The sequence below is a fragment of the Sinohyriopsis cumingii genome, unplaced genomic scaffold (assembly GCF_028554795.1).
Source record: "Sinohyriopsis cumingii isolate HCF-2022 unplaced genomic scaffold, ASM2855479v2 utg000059l, whole genome shotgun sequence".
Classification (NCBI taxonomy): domain Eukaryota; kingdom Metazoa; phylum Mollusca; class Bivalvia; order Unionida; family Unionidae; genus Sinohyriopsis; species Sinohyriopsis cumingii.
The window spans coordinates 2,306-26,201 of NW_028315865.1; the positions used below are offsets into that span (position 1 = coordinate 2,306).

The 23,896-nt window shown below is 34.6% G+C and overlaps 1 protein-coding gene across 1 annotated transcript in view; it reads right to left on the reverse strand.

The window, feature by feature from the left end:
* Nucleotides 1-3,368: 3,368 nt before the first annotated feature.
* The window catches only part of LOC149774974 (activator of 90 kDa heat shock protein ATPase homolog 2-like), a gene marked incomplete at its 3' end in the record, with an annotated part of 31,484 nt that continues 10,956 nt past the window's right edge, over nucleotides 3,369-23,896 (reverse strand). The window contains exons 4-8 of the mRNA XM_089944582.1: nucleotides 17,467-17,552; nucleotides 12,495-12,615; nucleotides 7,348-7,424; nucleotides 6,381-6,539; nucleotides 3,369-3,496 (exon numbers count right to left, since the gene is read on the reverse strand). Coding sequence (XP_089800708.1) covers nucleotides 3,369-3,496; nucleotides 6,381-6,539; nucleotides 7,348-7,424; nucleotides 12,495-12,615; nucleotides 17,467-17,552 — 571 coding nt within the window. The remainder of the gene's footprint in view (nucleotides 3,497-6,380; nucleotides 6,540-7,347; nucleotides 7,425-12,494; nucleotides 12,616-17,466; nucleotides 17,553-23,896) is intronic.

Here is a 23,896-nt window from a genome sequence, read left to right on the forward strand (position 1 = left end):
AAACTTGCTATCCAGTTGTAAAAACACATCATGAAATTAAAATTGCTTTGCTTAAAATCCGATTTTGAAGCAATTTTTATTGAGTACTGTCAAGAGACTTAATAGTAACAGCAGCATCTGGCCAACAATAAAGTCTGTAAAGTTTCTTTTGTCGTCAAGAGCTTAGTTCAGAAGTCACCCTAATCATGTTGGTATGCCACTGAGCACACATAAACGCCAAGTGGTGCATTCAGAATCAACATGATATATTGCAAATGAAAATAATGCAATAAAATATAAATCTAGGACTATATCATTATTTCAAAGTACATACATGTATTAATACACTACTGACCCAACATACTAAATAATTAATACACTGTACATAAATATTTTTGTTTTTAGATTAAGTCAGACTGGCTAACTGATAAATCCACTAAATCTAATATAAAACCTGATCTGAATCAAACAAAGGCAAGCCGTTATCAGGATTTTATGATAATAATCTTATTTTTTTTAATGTTTGCAATTATGTACATACATATTTTAAGGATAATTTCCTTAAGACTTACGGATAAATTTTAACATTTTTGTCATTCTGACTAAAACAATAATAAAAATCATTGATTTTCCTTAAATGCTACATGCAACATTTTTCTTTAACTATTGAATTATTCTTCTACTAACAAGTCAGACTCATTTCCTGTCATGTACATAGAAGATGTCTACAATTTTTGAGTAAATATACAGAAATATTATTTTATTCAAGAAATGGAAAAATTGTTCTTCGTGCGTTAAATGTTTCTGTATATCACTCAAAACAGATTTTTAAAAAATATTTTTAAAAGTAAAAGTTGTCAAGATGTATTGGTTTTGTTAACTATGTGCCAGTTCACTTAACAACTGCATTACTACATCACTAAAAAGTAGTGCCTAAATTTTATAACAAATTTGGCACAGCAATATTTAGCAAATTTAGCTTTCACATATCATGCCCCAAAGTGTGCATTTGTAAAAAAAATGACTGTAATCGTAAGAAAATGATGACATTTTTAACTTTGGTAACACACTCTATGTGCAGATTGATACTGTTGGTGTAGGGTAACTAGAAACAAAACCAAGCAGTTGTATGTGACAGACTTCAGGCCATGACATCTTTAAACAAAAGATTTAAATGATTGTGAATTTACTTGAGGATTTTTGTTTGTTTATTTCTACATTCTAATGATCTAGCTCTGTGGCAGACACTATATCCGGTCTTCTAGTGTCACAAATTCAGTTTGCATTCAACATTAATCAAAATTGGTACTAAAAAAATTGCATTACTATTATCTAATCAAGAGTTTTTTCTGAACATTTTTTGTGCCTTTGACAAAGTATTATAACTATACAAATATTTATGGATGCTACAACAAAACAACAGGTCATGCAAGCTCCGTCACAGTTTCCATGGCACATGTAGTAAACTAATAATAAAAAGTCATTACTTGAAGTCGACTTTTTGCCTGTTAGTTCATTTTCAGATAATTCTTAATGGCAACTCATTGACTGCATAAATGTATACTAGAGGTCTACAGATGATGCACTTCAAGATCTGTAAATCCTGATGTGGAGACAGTGAATCCGAGGGAGAGAGAAGGAGCAGAAGAAGACAAATGAAATATGTCTAAATATGGAAACAATGGTCTGAATAACATTTATAATGACAGATATACTTCCTCAATGGAAAAAGAAAGTAGTTCCAACGGTGATATCACCACTGTAGTGATAAGGCAGTATTGCCAATGTGACAATTTTCTCCCAATGATATAATTCTATATCTCACATTGAAATATACAATAAATTCTGTTCTTTACATTGAGAAACTACTTTATATGTAACCAGTCTGTCTATCATACTGGTATATCCCCACCTGTGTCCTGTTTAAAACAACTGCTCTTTAATTATGATTTTTCTAGAATTCCATCACAATTATTGAGAGTGAAGAAATTTTACAAAAAATATGAAGCAATTCCAAAAAATCTAGTATGTCTCGCAAATCTCCATCTCCATGTAAATTTCTTTATATCCACAGTCATTATTCATCACTAAAAACTACTGTCTTTATCTTTTATTTTGGTCTTAAACTTTTTCTCTTGCTTCTGGATTATGTATTAAAAATAATTGTGTATCTTAATAGAAACCTTCAAGAAGATTCCAATGCTCTTGAAAAAGAACCACTGTCTGAACTAGATACATTGATCAGACTTGTATTCTTGTTATTTATACCGTATTCCAGAATCAAAATATCACCCATCCCCATCCCATCAGTTAAAAACAAAAAATGTTCAAAATTATTTTTAAACAATTTTACTCTTCCCCTTAACTCCAACGTAAAAGATGAAAAACAGCAAAACCCCATCATGCTATCATGTTCAGGCAGGAAATGAGTATCTTGCAAACAGTAAATGGATACATCTTTCTTCTGCTGATAGCACACATTGTTCATCCTTTTAACTATGTCTTAAAGTCTCTCCCTTAAAATTTGTCTTGGAAAGTCCCAACCCATATCTTTGTCTTGACAGTCCCTCTATTCAGCTCTATCATGAAGCTCCCTGCAATTGATCATATGTGTTGTACATGACTCCCTCATAGCTCATTACTAACCACCATATTCATTTTTAGTGCACATCCAAACACAAACTTTGATACTAATGAGTCAACTGTTTCAAATACAACACATTTCAAAGTTGCAATTTATTCAGTTACAGAAAGTTCATAATTCAGGAGAAAAATATTGAAAATAAACAAGTCTGATGTGATCTTAAGAATACCAATTTTATTTTGTGGGTCAACTCAGGTTGATGAGTTATGTGAATATGAGGCCTGATTGACCAACTCATTGTTCAATAAAATAGTGCTGATGCTGCCAGGGATATGAAAACCTATGTAACTATCTGCTTTCATGTTTAAAATCATAGATGAAAACATGGATGATGCATTTCACTATGAAACACTGAAATAAAAGCAATTCACCCTCATACCCCACCCAAAATCCCAAACCAACAAACAGACTTACATTTATTGAAACCCCACCTGAAACACCCTCTGCCCCCCCCCATTTTAAAGTTCAAAACAATTAAAAACACATCTTCCTCCTGTGAATGTATGATACAGTTCTGATCAACAATTATCTGAAAATACCACTTAATTCAATTTTTTTTCAGACTTTACCTTAGCCATAACAACTCATTCCATAGGAATAAAAAAAAAGATGGCCAACGAAAATACCTTTCTAGCAAATGATTATCATACATGGAAACAATAAGCAGATGTCTCATAAATTTCCATGTGGCAGTTTCACAGATGTGATAATGGATGTCTAGGTTCACAATATCATCAATACTAACATAAGGAGATTTAAGACATATTTTACCAGTTCTACAAACTCTCCTGTGACAAAGTTATTAAGCAATGAGAATCTGCCTCCTTTTTCCACTTCCAATGTTGCTGGACCACCTGTGAAGACCTGAACCAACTGGAAAAAAAATGCATATGTGATGTTTAATGACTCAAATACATTAACAGATTGGATTCTAATAAATTATAATGAAATAAACACCCAACATACAAAGTTGTTATATGTTATAATCAAGAGGGAGAAAATCACCCAAATCTATAATAATTTTACTGCATTCCACAAAATGTATTAGGAAGGAATGCAATTCTTACCATTCTTTTTTAAAAATTACAATTTAAAAAAACAAACATTCTTAGTTCACTATCCAGGTCTGTAAAGTAAGCCTTGCATATTACATTTACAGGGAAAGGACATAACAAGCATTCAGACACATAAAGCTAATGTGCTGCCCTTACATCAACTTCCCGATTCTAATTTCACCAATATATCTTAAACTTTAAGGTTTATCTCAAACAATTTGATTGATCAACTTAACTCGTACTTTTATTTTATCTAACCAGACTTGCTGAATTCAAGATCAGGTCAAGATGTCTGCTGGTCAAATCCCAGCCCCACACGATAAAATGTTTCATCCAATTTCATTAACAAAAATCAAGAGGTACCACCGCTTCTATGTCACAAAAGTAATCTTTAAGAGCATTTCCTTTTGATGCAAGTGGCTCAAAATCAGAAGTATACGGTTATGTCAGAGCAACAGTATTTAAAACAAAAAGGTCATACCATATCAAAACAGATGGCTACAGTTTTAAAACTTCTGAGCCAGCTGTCAGAAGCTGATAAGAACACTGAAAATTGTTTAATTTAATTTAGTGTAGTAAGATTAAAGCAACTGAATGTGGAGTCTGGCACAGCTAATCTCCATGTTAGCTTACAATACACATTTTGTGGCAATAGGTCATTTCAAACAAATGATACCATCTTTAAGTAATGTTGAAAATCATGTATAAAAAAAATGACAGCAGTGCAGTTTTAGTGTGTAATATGCTTTCATTCTGCAATGAACTCTTGTGTAAGTCTGGAAGAAAAAGAACAAAAGGCACTGGAATTTGAGTCCTGACATGATTTTAACCATTTCTTGTTAAATCCTCACAGATTACTTATTCTGAAGTAAACTACCACTCATTCCAACATGCCTATGAAGTGCAAGTTTGATATCAATAGATGTATTTTTACAGATATTGCAGTCTGAACTGGAAGATGGACACAATTTTTTAAGCAATTTTGAATAAATCCAAAAAAGTGGGATACGAATACCCAGTTTTGTTACATGACATACCTCCATCAAAAGATGCATCCTTTGAAAGTTTAGTGGCAACTGGTGAGCAGGTGATAGTCTTATAGTACTGACATTGTTGGAGAAGTAGTAGAAAAGTTACAGATAGATGGACAAGGTGAATCATATACAATGCCCTACTCAAAATCAAGGGTATAAAAATTAAAATATATATCCGTCATTGTCCTGAAGTAACCCAAGGTATATTCAAATATTTGATACTGACTTCTTCCGATTAATGCAGAAGGGAAGAACATGATTACCTTGAACTGCACAGTATTTGCCTATGTTGTGTTTAATAATCTGTAATGTAGCTACTAGTACGATGTGGTTGATTCTTTAGTTTAAATGATCTATAGGTCTCACTGATCTGGACCTTTGGTCAGGCATGATATCTGAAATTAAACTTTACTAAAACTTTACTGTGAACTCTTGACTGTGACCCTGACACAAACTATATACAAAGTTTGCTCAATGAATTTACTTCAGAATAGAAGTTGTGAAACAAAAAAAATAGTTTTCTTTCATCCACAGTGACCCTAACCTTGGACCTAAAAATCAACAGCCCTCTTCCATACCTTAAGTGCAAGTCCTACACAAACCTTGATCAAATTACATGCTCTAGAAAAAAGTTATTAAACAAAACTGTTTTTCTTCTGTCATGGTGAACTTAATGTCTAACTTTAAAAATAATTGGATTCTTTCATACCCAATGTCTAAGTCTACTAAAATCTTTGAAGAAGATACATAGCTGATAACTTAAATTTTTCAAGGAGGAGACCAGTTTTCTTCTTTCAGTCAAAGTGCACTGACCGTTGACATTTTGAGTCTAAAATCAATAGGTTTATTCCTTATCTCCGGTGTGAGACATTCACAAAGTTTCGTTCAGGTCTGTAATGTACAGCATCTGTACTAATGCCAAAGCCATTCTTCTCTCATTCACAATGACCCCTATATTCGAAACCTTGGTCCCATATATATGTTTTCTATACCTCATATGCAAACCACCCACAAGATTTCATCTGGATCTGTAGTGAAGAACTGATGTTATGGTATTTAAACCATTTTCTTCTTTCAGTCAGTGACACTGACCTATGGTCCTCTGCCCTGAGCACAAGTCATCGACAAAGTACGGGAGCTGCTGATTGTAGAGAACACAAGTTATTATGCAGAAACCAGTTTTCCTCATTCAATCACAGTGACCTTGACACTGAGCTTTTTGGCCAACAAAATTAACAGGAGTATTTCTTTATATAGAAAGTGAAAGCCATCCATAAAGTCAAGAAACTGCCAATTGTGGAGAATTGTACAGAAATCCGTTTTGCTTCTTTCAGTCGGACAACTTGACCTTTAACACAAAAATCAAAACAGTTCCTTCTTACCCCATTGCAAGGTATCCACCATGTTTGGTAGCTGTAGATAGCAGACAATTCAAACCATTGTGCAAAACTATGAATTTTAACAGAGATATATGGACTGACAACATCACAAAACAATAACTTCCATGGTATGTTGGAGACTTAAACAAAATTGACTTGGTTTAACCAGGTCCTCATGGAAAATCCCTTGGAAAATTGACTTGGTTTAACCAGGTCCTCATGGAAAATCCCTTAGGTCCAGGACTTCAAAATTCAGAATGAGCTTATCAAAATAGTATTCCTTACTAACCTCTCTGTCTGTAAGTACATTGTACAAATCAGCAACACTACATCTAAAATCCTCTGTTAAAACAAGTTTCTTGGTGTTAATCTTCACTCCTAGATTATTGCCTGATTGACTGCCACTGCCCGAGATAACCATCTTGTTCATCTCTTCCTTAGCCTTGTTCTTAAAAGTAGATAAAAAAATGAGAATGAATAAAGTCAATAACTTAAAATTTTAAGCTAAAATCTGAATTACAATGTTTACGAATAGGACCTGGTAATTCTGCAATGCTTGGGTATATAATCCACATATCTTGCTGATTACATTTTCCTTTATGCTCGAGGTCAAACTGGCAACAGTAACACAAAATTATGTTTTCCTTTGATCTGTGTAAACTGTGTTCAAATTTAACAGAATAATTTACTGGGTACTTGGACCAAACATCTAAAAAGAAGCTGGCCTGCTATAAGACATACAGGCCTCAGATTTCAACAAAATGTCAACAATCAAAAGGAACAGCAAAAGAAAAATGAATACATAACAATAAATTAAGTAAACAAGCTGAAACAAAAATTAAGAACCTAAAATTCATCGAGATCTTTCATTCTTTGTTGTTGCTACATCTACAGTAGCCCTTAGCCACAGAAGTTCAGACTACAAAACTCAGAAGTCCGCTCCTACAAGTTACTGCTGCATGATAGCTTAGCTCTAGAATTGGATATCAGTCTTAAAATCATAAGCAAGATGATGCATCAACAAAATGGAGGAAAGTAAATGGTTAGAATTATTTATACAGAATTTCCCTGATTTCGTAAATTAATACATCTAAGACATTTAGTAATGAGACCTCCTTAACACACCAATATATAAACTAAAGTGATGACAAATGTATGTTGCAAAATTTCCTTACTGTTTACTGAGCAACAGAGAGTCCAATCATTCTATAAATAAATAAAGAGCATCCATTTGAAACAGATGCAAATGAACATACCAATCCTGCTGAAGCTTTTTCTAAGCTTGTAACATTAGCATTATCTTTAGTTGGCTTTATGACATCTCGGCTGTATTCTGCAACAACAACAAAAAAACAATTTATAAAAAATACATGAGCAGTACATAGTTTGCAGTCTTGTATAGTTTGCAGCCATTCAAGACAAATCTGATAAAATCTTACAGCAACATTTTATTTCTTGAAACTTACTGAGGATCTTCTAAATACATGAATCAGCTGATACTCAAATTAACAAGTCTTAAATTCAAGCCACATACTTCATAAGGAAATTCTGTTTTAAATATACTCACATGCATATCAAATCTTACTGCAAATAACATAAACACTGACCTGCCAGTGCATAATGCAACAGCAGCTTTGGGTGTGTGTTGTTTAATCTATTGATCAGTCCTGATAAACTGCATAGCCTCAGACAAGTCTGTGCATTATGCTACAACATATTTAGATCTTAGTAGTTTGCAGATGGCTTAGACTTTTGAGTGAGTATATGTGGTAACTATGTTTTATATAATGGTCATGTCTTCCTTGCACTGTTGGAAATAACAATATCCTTAATCTGCAAATATACAAGAATTATATCACTCAATTCCACTGAGTTTCATATAAATTCTAGGTCTTACTGTATAATAATACAAACCCCCAAAAAGGTAATTTTACTAAATCTGCATTTCACTGGTGCTTCATTGGCATATTAAATGCATTCAAATTCATTTTGCTTCTGGTCCATTTACATTTCATTCATGTTTGCAATTTAGCTAACATCCCATTGTTTTTTTTTTATATACTCAGAAATGCATCCACATAGGGGCGGGGGCAGTGTATGGATCCATGAAAACCATGTGCATCTCTGCATTCCTTTCAGTGTCATTAGTTGATTTATGAGAAACTGCAATACAGTGCATTATTTCTAGAGCAATTTAGAGCAGACACATGTAAAAATGCAAATAATGCATTAACATGCCTTAATATATTATTCAAGACAACAAAAACTCTAATTAGAAACATGTTAGGTCTCCAAAATATCATCTCTGTACCAGAAACATGAAACCGAGGACTGTCTAATATGTTATCTCTTAATGCCCACATGTACATAATTCATGCATGAATATGACTATGGCAGTCACACACAGAATTTAAAAAAAATGATACAAACTATAAAAATTAATGCATTTACTAGTGATCTACATTTATAAATATTTCTTGCAATACAACATTCATTCTTATCATTTGTAGACATTACAGCAGTGTCCACTATTATCACTGCATGTACTAGGAATACCGTCCAAATCTGTGTAGTGCATACTTGGCGATTAGGTTCGTCAATATGCACAATTGTACAGAACTGATGTTTGGTATAGATACTGGACCATTAACTATTTTACAGCCAGAGAACCAGTCTGCTGTTGGGGGAATAAACAAACAGACTACTAGATATTTTAAGAGATGTACTCATTGACTAGTAAATGGATATACTTTGTTTTTCCATCATACATCTCACAGACTTCAACATGTGTAATAAAGTTGACAACAAAATATTTACTTTTATTTTAATATCCTGTATTTGATTTTCTACTGACAAAATAGCATATGGACTCTTAGTGTGAGGCTATGTTATTAAGCACAGACCAGAGAGTTTAATGTTTCGGAGCACAAGGTTCAAAACATGCTGCTAAGCACCTTTATTTCAAGACTGAAAACAATTTCTTTAGCTCTAAAGGATGGAACCATGTGTGCTTTGTATGCCAACCTAAGAAAGAAATTATTTTGTATATTAACATCAAGTTCTATGGAAAATTAATTAGTGGTCCAATCCCTGCAAGACATTAAGCTATCAAGAAAACTGATTAAAATTTAAAGAATTTTCCATGATTGCTATATGTCATTTGTGCCATAAATTATCCAAAATTTAAATAATGTGAAAGCTGTCTATAAAAATAAAAAACAAGGCCCCATCAAATTTGGTTCTTTCTGGAAAGGCGTCCTTTAAAGAGGTGAAATCTCAATAAACTTATGAAAATTGGTCCATAAATGTTATTCTCGATGTCAAAACATATATGCATTCATGAAGACAGGTTTCTTAAGTGTTCCATATAGTGTTTTAGTACAGATAGAGATCTTTTGATCAAGTAAATATCCATACTTTTTAAATTGCTTCTAGATTCTTATTTATTCAATTTATCTTAACCCTTAGAGTGCTATATAGTTTGAAGCACAAGATTCATCAGGGCTGAATTATTTGAGAAAAGAAATGAAAACTACACTGTTTTCTAAATTACATGCATTTGATTTAGGCTTGGTACATTTGATATGAAAATACTGCTCATTTGGGGGGTTGATCAGCATCAATTAGTTTTGTCCATTCAGCGTGTACACCTGACTAATGTTCAACATTATATTTCTTATGTCCAAAGTAACTTTGCTATTTCCAGTAACTCTATCCCAGCTACAATAATCTGATATACTTTAAAATTCTAAACATCACTATCATCAAGTGGTATTTACTGGATGAAACTGGCATATGAAGATAACACTACAAAAGAATACTTGCTACAAGGCTCAATATGACAATTCAATTTAGTTTATTAACTATTCATGTAAATCCAAAGTACCCAGGTGTGTAACCTGAAAAGACATGTCACGGCAAGTGCTATGACCTGCATCACAACTTATGCCATGATAATCAGTTTAGGGGTTAACACCTGAGCAAACATTGTACGCAGCAGAAGACATTTTTATATGCACAAATTAAACTAATTTGTGGGGGGTTGTCATACACCACTGGTCTCTAAGTGTGCAATCTAAGTACTCAAGCTGTCAATATGTGTATTTTTAACGTAGCTTTAAAAAAAATTCAGTCATATGCAACGATGTCTATGTCTACAGTGTGGCAGTTTATACTGATAGCAATGGGGCATCACGCGGCAGACATGTAGCATGATGTCCCCCACAGTCACATTATCCTGATACCAGGCCAACCAGTCCTAACACTGACCTCTTAATGCTGAACACCTAGCGAGGCAGCTGTTAGTACCATTTTTATAAGTCTTTGGTATGACTCGGCCAGGGTTTGAACCTAAGACCTCATGCTTCTGAGGCAGATGCTCTAACCAATAGGCCACTGGAGCTGACAATATGCATAGACTATCTAGACTTGTCTGTGATCCTCTAGAATTTTTAAAAAACATCAATTGTTTGAAAGTGGGTGACAGGTGCATACATGCCAACCCCTGGGGGAAAAAAAGCATAATCCAAGTGGACAAAAAGAGTAATCCAAGCAGAAAAAGAGTAATATGCACTAAACATAATAAAGTTCGATGAGCATATGTACAAAATGATTTATCCTTTCTGGTCTTTTAACATCAATTACTGCTTCAAATTTTCATACATAGCACTTTGAGCTTTAAAAAGCAACTATTTCTCACACTGCATTTAAAAACACTTTGTACAAGCTGAGATTATGGGTTACAGAGCCTGGGTCTGAATTCAGTTTTAATTTTGTTAACAATACTGAATAATTTCTCACAGACAGCATTAGAATGGTAAAGAACCAATATTCCTTTCATAACCTGACAAAGAGGAAATTTATATCCTCCAGTTATTGGATCTTTCAGCTGAGAAATAAGGTACCATTGCACATCAACTCTATCTGCATGAAGTACATTGTCAGGTAGAATGCCAATTTGATACTTCCGGGGTTCTCCGTCTAATTTATCAGCAATCTTTCCTGCAGCAAGGTGCATCATATGACAGGGACGACCTGATATGTACACTGATGGAGACATTTATCAAAATATAGAATGCAACTTCTTTATGAATTCCAGTCATCACTGACGCATTATCAGCTGAAAACCCCATACAGTTCTGCCAACCTATGTTTAATCAAAGCATTATCAAGCAAATAAAAAATGTTTTCTCCAGTGGAATCTACTGGTAATTCTGGTAATAATAGAAGAGCACTCTGACTTTGCCCTTTTCGTTGTCAAAGTCTTACACAGACTGGGTACAACTTTTTGTCATCATAATCAATGCTCCTGTCTGTTGCAATACTAAATGTCCCAATTTTCATGGCTTTTGCTTTTAAGCGAATTATCTTCTGCTAAACACCTAACAATATTAGATGATTTTGTTCTTGCAGATGTATATTTTCTGCAATTTTGGAATCAGAAAACATCCATTTGAACAAAGGACCAACGTAGTCTTCTACTGCTAGGAGCAGTCCATGTTCTATTAGGAACTCTTTAAATAATGCCTCTGCATTTATCAGTTCTGCTTTAAAAAAGAAGTTACAAGTTACCTTAGTACTGGAGTTTGTAAAACGAGTTAATTCAAGTTTTTTTTTGTTTTACCATCATCACCAATATTAAAATCTTTTCCACAAAACCTGCAGTGGGAATGAAGCTGCCCTAGAATGGAATGCTGTATTGTGTAATTCATGTTTTCATCTCTGAATCAGGTTTTCATCTTTTTCTAATCCATCTGTGAAATTATTTGAAAAACATTTTTGCTCTTACACACGCATCGATTAGAATAAATATGATGACTTTTAGTGCCAAATGCCTTCAGACTGGTTCTGTATCAGATATGAATTAGAAAAACAAATCTGCAAGCAAAGATTAAAAATTAGAAAACCATTCTGTTCTCTCCTAACTAAGCCATACATCTGCTATTAAGTGAAACCGAGATCAAAAGTTGGAAAGTAAAATCAGCATGTTTCTTTGAAATAGGGCAGTTGCTATAACTAGAACATAATACTGTTAGGTTAGTTCATGCAGGGACGGAAACATGTACTCTTATGTCGTAGTTACGTAAAAGCTGTCTTTTCTAGAATTTTAGTCTGAATGCTTAATGTGATGTTAAAAAATAAGAAAACAAATTATTAATTTTTTTGGGAGGGTGACATAACGAAAACGCGTAATCCAAATATGTTTATGTATAAGCGTAATTTTGTGAAAAAAAGATTACGCCAAAAGCATAATGGTTGGCATGTATGCAGGTGGAGTTTCCAAATCTGTAAATTGGAGAATGGAATAATTATGGCAGATTGATCTGCAACAATATATTTACATTCTTTAACAATTATCCATATTTGACTACAGTTTAATATCTAAAATTTCAAAGACTCTCACCAGTTTTCAATTCATTGACATATTTTGCTAACTGTTCTTGAATTAAACTGGTGCCTTTTTTCCTCATGAACTCTTTTATTTTGTATGCTTCATCTGTATCTTTGTCAGCTGTAACATTTACCTGTAAAATAAGTTCAAATGTTTACTCAATATTAATATCCAATACCTACATATTCTACGTTAGAAACTCAACTCCAAGGAATTTTTTTTATAACTTTTAAATGGTGTGTGCATTGTTTTGAGTCAAATATTGTTTATGATGGGCTAAATTCAGAAACAATGATCAATAACTTTTAGAAAATTTTTTGTATCCAGAAGTACTCAATTGAACCATGAGATAATAATAATAATAGTATTAATAATAATAATTCAATGTTGCTTTTCATTGTGCAGCAAGTAGCATTGTTATCAGCTATTGTTGCCTCAGACAGACCTAACCAGATGAGCTATGGCAAGACATCTTTCTCAAGTAAGTTTTGTGTGTGTGTGTGCGCGCGCGCGCACGTGTGAGATTTGGATTTTTAATGGATCTCCAACAATTTTTCAGTCATATCGCTACGAGGTTTGCAGTGTGATATCTAGCACTGGGCCATCATGCCACATACATGGTGCATGATGTTCCATCCAGTCACATTATCCTGACACCAGGCCGAAGAGTCCTAACACTAACCTCTTAATGCTAAGCACCAAGCGAGACACTGTTAGTACCATTTTTATAAGTCTTTGGTATGGCTCAGCTGGAGTTTAAACCTGTGATATCCCACATCCAAGGCTGAAACTTTAACCGAAAGGTCACAGAGTGGTTCAAGGGTATATGAAACAGTGACACAGACCAATGGCACAGTGGTTCCAAATGGTACAGGGATTCAAAATGACAACCTACTGTTACAAATCCGATGGTGAACTGTCTTATCCTATTTCTATTAAATGGATTTTGACAAAAACGAGTTTATTATATCAAAGCCTAAATTAACCAAGCCAAAGTGATTTGATGAGATTTATAACATTAAAAAGTGCATAATTATTCATTTTCAATGCATAATTTTTTTTTTGAAATGCATTCAATGAAAACGGATTCTCCACCAAAGTGCCTGAAAACTTAAACCAGAACAAAACTTAATAAACATGTGACAGATGAATGGACCAGGATAACATTGTAAGACCTACTACAGTGCCTGAAAACTCTTGCCATTGTGGTCAAATTTCATTGTGGCTCAAGTCCAGTCCTAACACACAATGATCATTCTTAGTAAAGAAAAGAGTTCCTTCCCAAAGCCACAAACTTATCTAGGAAAATATAATTTTTCAAACCATTAAAGGAACATTTTAAAATAATTGATGTTTCTCTCTGAATACTTAGCAGATCAATGTCAGATTTTTTTTCTGTGAAGCTAAATCCATGAGCTAAAAATTGAAGAAGATTGATGCTGCATGCCTGCCTATAGCATTTATATTGTCTCAAACTGAAAAGTTGCATTCGAATGTGAGGCTCGGAGAGATCGCTCTCATTTTATAAGCTAAAATTTTCATGAAGCAACTGTGATCTTTCGAAAAATCTGAGTAGGCTAAACATATAACCGACATAAGCTACACAGCTAGGGAGGTTATAACCTGACCTGCATTCTCACCTTCACAAGCTGAAAGAGTTCTTTACGCATGCCAAGTAGTGCTTGAGGGCACTGAAGGGATCTTGCATGGTCTATACACTTGACTAATGATATTGTATGATGACTCTGAATGCCCTGATGGAGACTGGTTCTTGACTACTACATCTGGTTAAGTTAATAGGCTCACTAAACCATCTGTTCTGAACTAAAGATAGTTTGGGTCAACTGGAAAGGCAAGTCACTCAACTAGCATGCTGAAGGTAAAACTATCAGGAAACAGGTTAGTTTTATAACTGTCAATCAACCTACATGCTGAAGGTAAAACTATCAGGAAACAGGTTAGTTTTATAACAGCTTCAGCATGGTCTGACAAGCGACTAAATTTTTTCCCTGAATTGAGCCATGATAAGATCCAGAAGATGATTACATTTTAAAACAGGGAGAGGGATTTTAGAATGTTTAAACAAACAATTGGCTAATAGGCTGATAATTCTTTAACATTACTGATATCTCTTTTCTCATGATTTTCGAATATGTCAGATATAAAGGAGCAGTAGCCTTTGATGGTCACTGATGCCCAGTTTTTCTCTTCATAGAGCCAGAGAAAAAGTCTTCTAGTTGAGGGATAAAGGCACTCAAAGTGACTATGTTATTGACTTAATACTAGTCCTTGAAAGCATGCCCATTTCCCTCATAAGCATTCAGAGTGGAGGGCCTTCTTGCTTTTGAGATTCTCTCCACATCTGAAGGTCTAAATTCTTTCTCTTGCAAGGCTAACCTGGCAAAAGTGAAAAGATGACAGTACAGACAGGGATATAACACATGCAACCATGGTTTTTTGAAGAGAAGTGGTTTGGCTGTAATATTCCTGGGTAGGTCTATTGCTAGATTGTTGATCCGGTACTTGTCCCACACAATGGCTATCAGAATTATCTTGCAATTCTGGACACCTATTTTCTGTATTATTTTCGATATTCGAGGGGTAGGCAAATGTCCATAACCCCTCATAAATGACAGTGCATCCACAAACCCAAGTTTTTGGGTCCAGTGCACACGAGAAAAAAGGTGGCGCATTTGTTACAATAGGTCAATTATCAGATGCCCCCAATCCAATAGATGAAAGGAACATGCTGTATGGATAATCTGACCCGTTCTGGGGTGAACATCTGGGACACAGAGTCTGCTGGGAATGTGTCTGATTAGCTGATCTGAAGCTGACAGGACTGATGAAAAAACTGCCAAACTAGCATAAATAGGACAGGCAGTTTCCCTGGTCCCTATTTCCTGTTAATCATATTCAAATCCCAGTAACAAGTCGGCTCACTAACTATATGTAATGACCTCTGTACATACCATCACCTCCAGTTTGAGATTCTCCAGGGGAATTCCCATCATGAGACAACAGTGGTTGCACCACTGACACATTAATAACCACTTTTATGATATTGACATTTTGAGTGAGTGGACTGGAAAAGGGTGCGACTGAGCCAGCAAAGTGATTTGTAAAAGGCACATATATAGGCAGTAACATGGGATCAAATCAAATGTCACATTTAAAAAACCAATGAATTGCAAGTATTCTCTAACTGAAATCCTGTTGGAAATGACTTTGCAAGTTTGACAGCCTGAAGGACTCATACATAAGGGAGAATGAGATTGGTTATAACCCCGTACCCAGGTTTACAAAACACTAGGCCAGGTGAAAGCTGGATTTTTCCCAATTCACAAGAAAATTGAAATGACTCAAATGGGAAAAGAGATTTCTCCTGATTCTGAGAACAGAACTTACTATATGATTATGGAGGAGACACTCTGGATACACCACTGATGCCTTTGAAGAAGTTGACTGGAGCTGGACGAAGACACAATCCACAAGTTGATATTTAGTCTGAACAGACGGACTTAAATTGGTAAATGTGTCGTGGTGAGCAAACCAAAGAAACTTTTGCAAAGCCAAGTGAAAAGGGATTTTAAAGTAGGCATCTGTGAGATGAAGACTGATGGCATACTTGCCCCTTCATATCAACATAGTTTGTTGTCTTTATCTTGAACATTGGCAGAAGAATGAATTCATTTAGTTGATGGAAATCTACGATCAACTTCAACTTGTCACTGACCTTTCTGATATGGAACAGCCATGAATAGAACCCAGTGATTGTGGTTTTCATACAATCTCTACCACTCATTTGTTGATCAGTGACTTTATCTCATGATGAAGAAAATTGTTGTCCTCCTGATCTGAGGGCTTCAAACTCCAACATGGAGGCAAAGGATAGATCTGTTGTATCCAATAAAAACTTCATGGGCTTAGAACACTTTGTAATTCCAGTGAACAATTTCAATAAATAAATCCTCTCAAATTCTAGCTGAACAAAATTTAAATTGATTCATCTAAAGAGATTGATGTTAAAAAAATTAAAGAATAGTCACTACCTTTATATAAAAAACTAAGACACAATAGCAGAACCAGGATAAGGATCTTCTCCCCATCAAATCATTTCCAGAACATTTTAGGTTGTAAACAAGGTTAGGTCTCTTACTAAAAAGTTAGTAAAGAACATGCAAAACATAGGTAGACCCAGTTTTTCACAGGGGAATACCATGTTCTGAACTCAGATCAAAGTAAACATGTTTGCCTACAATTCATAATAATCTCAATATATCATCTGCAGTCATTGGCAAAAATTAGCTACACAATATATTGTTTATAGCAAAAGACATTATTCAGGTACGCCCAAACTCCTACCCCCCCCCATTATGGGCATAGCTCAACATACCAAGCAAATTAAATTATACATAACAGCAAAAAATCATGAATAGCAACATGCATGAACAATAGCTTGCTGTAACATGTGATCTAAAAAATGCAGGGTCTGAAAAAGTGTAAAAAGTTTTTTTAATGTTTGCAAAATTACAATAACACTGTTAACCACCTGCTTAGGAAATATTATTAATCAAAGTAAATATCAAGTCCACATTGGATGGTTCAAATTTAACATTAAAATTTAAATTTAGCTTTGGATTCATGAGAGGTTTCTCATATAATATTGAAGTATGGAAGTGAAGTGCAAGACCTAGTAACACCAGGTGGTGGCAAGAGGAGGTAATTGTAAGAGGTATTGCCCTTTGTCTATAAAAAAGGCGATAGAAAAGAAAATGTCATCATTTTATTAGGACTGGATTTGGGTTGGTAGCACAAATATATACCTAATGTTAATGTGATCCTATCTGAAGAAGAAATTGATACTCCCAGAAATAGAAATTAACAATAAAAAGCTTAACTGTGACAAAAATTGATCCCAAACTTATTTTGGTTTGCTTAACAAAAGTTTCAAATTCTTATGCAAAAATAAAAACATACTTACATCTATTTCAGAAGCATCATTCTCTTCACTGAGGTTTGGAATTTCAAATTTTCCCTTGTATTTTTTGTCACCTGACTTCATTTTACCTTAAACAAAAAAAAAACCCCACAAAACAAATGACATATGATGTTGTCTGACATAAAGAAAAACATTTTGTGTAATGGTTACAAATGACATATGGTGTTGTCTGACATAAAGAAAAACATTTTGTGTAATGGTTACAAATGACATATGATGTTGTCTGACATAAAGAAAAACATTTTGTGTTATGGTTACATCAGCTGTAACTGATATCTTAATGAATAAACTGTAAAATTTGTTGAAAGTTTAACGATGTTATGAAATAAACTTTAGTTGGAGATTTTCATATAATATCTCTGACATTTGCTTTCCATTCCTCTAATCAGAAACTAGAAATCTATCTTTTAAATAAAGTTGTTTCACTAATCATTCCACAAATTAGTTCAACACCTTCATAAATCAGCTTAACATCTATATGAATTAGTTTAACATCTACATAAAGTAGTTTAACATCTACAAAAAGTAGTTTAAGATCTGCATGAATTAGCTTAACATCTATATAAGTTAACATATATATAATGCTGACAGTTATCTCTTGCACAGCAACTGCAAAAAACCCAAACAATTATATTTTTATTGCAAATTGTATGAAACGTTTCTTTAAATTGAACTAAAATAAAAAATATGAAACTGCAGAGATGGTTTGATATTGATAAATCACAATATTTTTGCCGGTAAAAGTGTGTCATGGCTGAGTGCAAGCCAAATAGCAGAGTAAAACATGAACTGTCTAGAAATGAACATTTTCTCATGCATCCCTTATGATTATGTAAGCAGCAATTAAACCACATATAGTCTCTTTACAGCTACTATATCTACCTAGATAAGCGCCAAACACTCCTTTTAAATTCCACTTCAAAAATTATTTTAGTTTACTACAAGATAGCAGTTATGAATCCTTACGTGGCTTGAAAGTATTTTTGAAAATGATACCATGTATACACTTTTATTTGTTCAGGTCAAAGACCTTTCAATGCTAATCATTGTTTGCTTACCCACAGACTTTTTATATTTGATAAACAACACCCTACAAGAGACTAACCTTTCATCCAATGTGCCTTTCATTTAGATAGAAAAGAAAAAACTTTACAAAAATGAACTTAATCTAAACAGACGGGAGTGAATGGGTAGGCGTATGTGTGACTGGATGTACATGCCTAAGTGACTGCTGTATCATACTTCTGAAAGGTGGGCTCAACATGAAGCAATGGTTCTCCATAGGATTTTGAAAGTTGCAGTCCAGGACTCCTTTCTTGGATAAAGTTGCAGTCCCATTCTTAAACTAGTAGTCCCAATAATGATACTTTTCCCCCCAGGTAATAATTGAAAACATGTGTGTTGTTGCATCACCAATAAATGTCATCAGATTGCCAATGATCATTCAGTGTGATACATTTAGTATTATAAGAATAAAAAATTAAGGCTGTTGACAACTGTGACAATTGTGATATGTGATGTAACAACTCTCAATGCCTTTAATCTATTTAATTACTTTCATTGCATTACAAATCAAAACATTTTCCAAGACACTGGAAAAAGAAACAAATGTCCATATTCTATTCATTTTTTCATCTTTAAGTAACACAGTATACTACATTATAATAAAAAAACATTTCTTCACAGCAGGTTTAGGATCCATATGCTTTTGACCTGGAATTCCTTTGGTTGCCAAATGCAATTTTCTTTCCACATTCCCAACACAATATTCATAAAGTTAATAATGTTCCATTCTTTTCTGATTTGTCTGCCCATGCATGGGAATTACGTATTCCACAATCCATCTACTCATTTCTGTCAGACTGTCTCAAATGACCTATGTAACCTTGTGACTGGCACTAAAGAACATAATGTAAAGTAGGGCATAACCGATTAGCATTTTTCTACTGATTTCCGATTCCGGATTTTGGGCATGAAATTTTTCCGATTCCGGATACGATTCAATTAATCGGAAATGCTAAATTAAAAGGTTTTTCAAATTAACTTTTTAAACCGTGTTACACACGTTTTGCATATCACACCGATGTCACAATGGGAAGGATATGGCAGGACTATAGCAAAATGCAACGAAGTTCAAAGCCACAAAGAATCCATGAAATTTTTTATTTTTGTAAAATGCACTGAAACATTATAAACGTTTTTTCTACGATCACATTGTTATACATAATAATTATAAAAACTTACGATTTTACAAATAAAACTCGCAAACTGAAATCCACGTGTTATGGTGCCCTAAGTATTTATTTTCCTGTGATATTGTTCTTGTTTTTTGGCAAAGATATTATAATATAATAAATTTAGAAATGCGAGTTAAAGAGTCTTGAATATTGATATATTTATGTAGCGCATAATATAATATAATATAATATAATATAATATAATATAATATAATATAACATAACATTAAAGTTAAGCAGTTTATTTCTGCCATGTTTCATCTACCTAAGTAAAAACACGCAGTTTAATAGATAATAAAGAAATTTAATAATCAAAATTTATAACTTCCAAGTTCTTTGCAAGAAATAGTAGCATCTCCATTTTTTCAGCGGACATGCTCGATCGTTTGTCGCTGCAAATAGCACCTGCGGTGCTAAAACTTCTTTCACTATCGACGCTAGAGGGTGGTATTGAACAAAAACGTTTAGCGACAGCTGCCAGAAGCTGGAAAGTTTTTTCCCGGGATTTCCAGTATATAACTGGTTCTGTTGGTGGTGAAGTCCTCGGCTGATTTTTCTCAGCTAGATATGAATCCAATTCGCGCTGGCACGTGAATTCAGATGACAGGGATGCAGAGGCAAGATTTTGGTCGGATGTGCTAGAGGCAAATAACTCCTGGTAGTAGGAATCTAGGCCAGTCGAAGTTGAAGGTCCTGGATCCACTTCTGTTGAGGCTGGAATGTTGACAGCGGTGATTGTTTTTTCATACTCGATCTGTAGTTCATCCATTAACATGCGCTTTACAGCGTCATGCCCATGCGCATTAAAAACCAACAATTTGTAAGTGGGATCCAAAACCGTTGCAAGTGCACACAACTTGTTTGTCTCCACTTCCTCATAACGTGTACGCAAATCTTTCAGCATGTCCGCCCGCATGGTCTGTATTCCGATGTCATCTCCGACTCTTGCAGGTTTTGTTAAAGTTGCCATGAGAACGCGAACACTGGGGATGATCATGCTTGCTGTTGCAGTAGACATACTGGCATTCCTGGTTTCCTGTTCGAATGGTCGAAGTGTAATCAAAACCCGTTCCATCAAATTCCACTCATGTACCGTTAGATTTGTAACCCCATCATTTTCCTGACAATAGAGGGCAATAGCTTTCTTTTGTTCTATGAGGCGCTCGAGCATGCAGAACGTAGAATTCCAGGGGGTTGTAACATCCTGGATAAGACAGTGTGTCGGGTATGGCGTGCCGTCCTCGCATGTCAAAGACTTCTGGATTCTGAGCAATTGTTCTGTGGCTTGAGTTGAATGCCGAAAACGCCCAACGATTGCACGAGCAGTGACAATAGCATCCATAACGGTCTTTGACTTAAAAGTCCAACCTTGACAACTAGCTGGATCGTGTGGGTGAAACATCCCAAGTGATCCAATCCAGATAACTCCGCCGCTTTTTTCATGCTCGCACCATTATCCTGCACAAGAACTCCATGTTTTTCATCTGGAATAGACCATGCTGCCAACATTGCAAGGATGTTATCCGAAATAACTTGGCCCGTGTGTCGGTCTTCAAGATTTCGTAGTGACAGAACAATGGACATCCTGTTCCACTTGCTGTCAATCCAATGAGCGGTAAGCGAAATGAAAGCATTCAAATTATTTGTGCTCGTCCACACGTCACTTGTAAAACTTATGTAGGCTGCTTGTTCTAGTAAAATAACAATTTTACTCTTCACGGCAGAATATAAGTCCGGAATAAGCGTTCTTGACAAATGGACGTCGGATGGAATAACATAACGAGGTTCAAGTTCATTCAGAAAGCGAGTGAAGCCTACGTTGTTAATCATGCTGAAAGGCATAGCATCAGCCGCAATCATTTCTATGATCTTCTTAGTTATGATTAACTGGCGTGGGTTGTTAGCCTCAAACGGTTTTTTCTTTTCTAGCAGGAACTCTACTGTCTGTACTCTGTGTTTCTTTCCAGGCTGCATTACTTCTTCGGCTTTTCGTTTCTTTTCGATGTCACAGATTCCGGTATACTTTATATATTCATCCGGATGTTTTGCACACAGGTGATTGATAAGTCCACTGGTTCCATATGAACATGGATCATTACCTCCTCGTTTTAATTTATCCTTGCACTGTGGAACCAAACAATCTGCCTTTGACTCATCTATGGCATTTATCTCAAAATAATCCCATATTCTGCTTCGTTGTTTTTGCGACATTTTAAAATAAAGTTATTTTTTTTACTTTTATCAGATTTTCGTTTAATTTTATTGTCTGTAAAGGCTTAGAAATATTTTGTTATTGTGGCCAATACAACAAATTCTGTATCTAAATAGTGCATGAGAGGGATGTATGTCTAGAAACAAAGTGACAGTTTATGGAAAGTCGTATATCAAAACTCAAGATTATCTACAACATAGCATCGCAGTATCTGTCAGAACTGTAATGTGAGATTAATGATGGATGCAGCCGCAGAGTCTCAACAGTTCAGCACAATTTTTTCACACTGTATGCTAATATAAATTTCATTTACATTATCATACAGCTCCAATGCATCCACACAGCATATACGCTTTAATTTTCCTGCCTAATCATTTATGTCGACCAGCTGCCAGTTCCGACTCATTCTTTGTTCAACAATTAGTTGATCTTGCCGCCAGGCTTTAATTTTCCCGCCTTAATCATTTATGTCGGCAAGCGGCCAGTTCCATCCTGTACTTTATTCAACAATTAGTTGATCTTGCCGCCATGCTTTAATGTCGCGGTCAAATAAAAATAAAACAGGCTTTTGTTTGGTCCTATAAAGTTGGCCTCTTGCGGCAACTTAAATAAAAGCAATGAAATCTGATCGATTCTTGCATTTTCCAAAGTGATCGGTGATTGAAACAAGTTTATTGTGCTGTGAAAGTTTCCTTATTAACTTTATTTATATTTACGATTGTAAGAATCATTTTCTTTTAATACCTCATTAGCATGTGTCAATGTGTTCGATATTATGCCTTCATTATTGAGGATGTTGACATAAACGGGTAGGACTGTATTATATATTTTAATAAATTTAAATCTTTCGGTCTAACTCAAGTATTATTGTTTCACCCCGTTGTGTTGACCATATTGGACTTCTTATTTAACTTTATTAACGCACTATCGAATGACACGCAGTGTTAGACACGGTGCTATAGAAATTCAACTTTATTATTTTTATTATCCGAATCGGTCGTTCCTGCCTTGTCCGACTCCGATTAATCGGAAGTTCATACTGTCCGGTGGAATCCGATTTCCGGATCAAAAGTCGGTTATGCCCTAATGTAAAGTTCTCATCAGAAAACTACACATATGATATTCACTCCAAAATGAAATTTGATACCCTCCCATTTGAAGTTTGAATGATGATTTTTGATGATTAAGATGGTATCTTGTATTCTTCTGACAAACAAAATAAATCCCAAATCTTATCACTATTTTTCTAAACATGTTAAACACAATAACAAGTAAGTGTTACAAACATCGCAAAAAGATATAAAAATGTGCAGAGTACTGGTATAAAAAAAGAGTTGTTAAATCACACATGCATGTAATTAGTCTTTTGATCAAAATGATCATCAGAAACCAATATCTGATTGACAGGTGTCTTACCTAACCTTTCTGACTTCAACTAATCCCATTAAGATCACTTGAACTTAATTTTATAGCTATTACACTAGATGACTAATACTCGCTTTTTAGAAATTAAATAAAAGAGAATTCTATCCCACCAAAAAACTCGTGCACCAAGGACAAAACTGTTTGAATTTTCATGCATCCAAAATGAGATTTATGCATACTCTTTAAGTGGATTTTGGCACCCCAGAAAACCCTGATAAAGTACATTAAAAACAGCTTTATTAAAATCATTTGTAGTGTATCGGAGCATATATTAGTTTGTAAAGTATCTCAGCCTATCATACAACAGATTTCTGTGGAGATAAAAGCAATGTTTCTCTACATGCAGTGTACCCAGAAGAATAGATGTATTTGTATTCTGTATAGTTTATTTACATATGCAATACTATCAAGATACATATATTTAAGACAAACATCAAGATGCCTAGCATGATAATGCTGGCAACAGGCAACACTCTCTTATTGAGGCTTTTTACTATGCTTTTGCAGATGTGGTTCTTCATGGTGGTCTTTACACCTC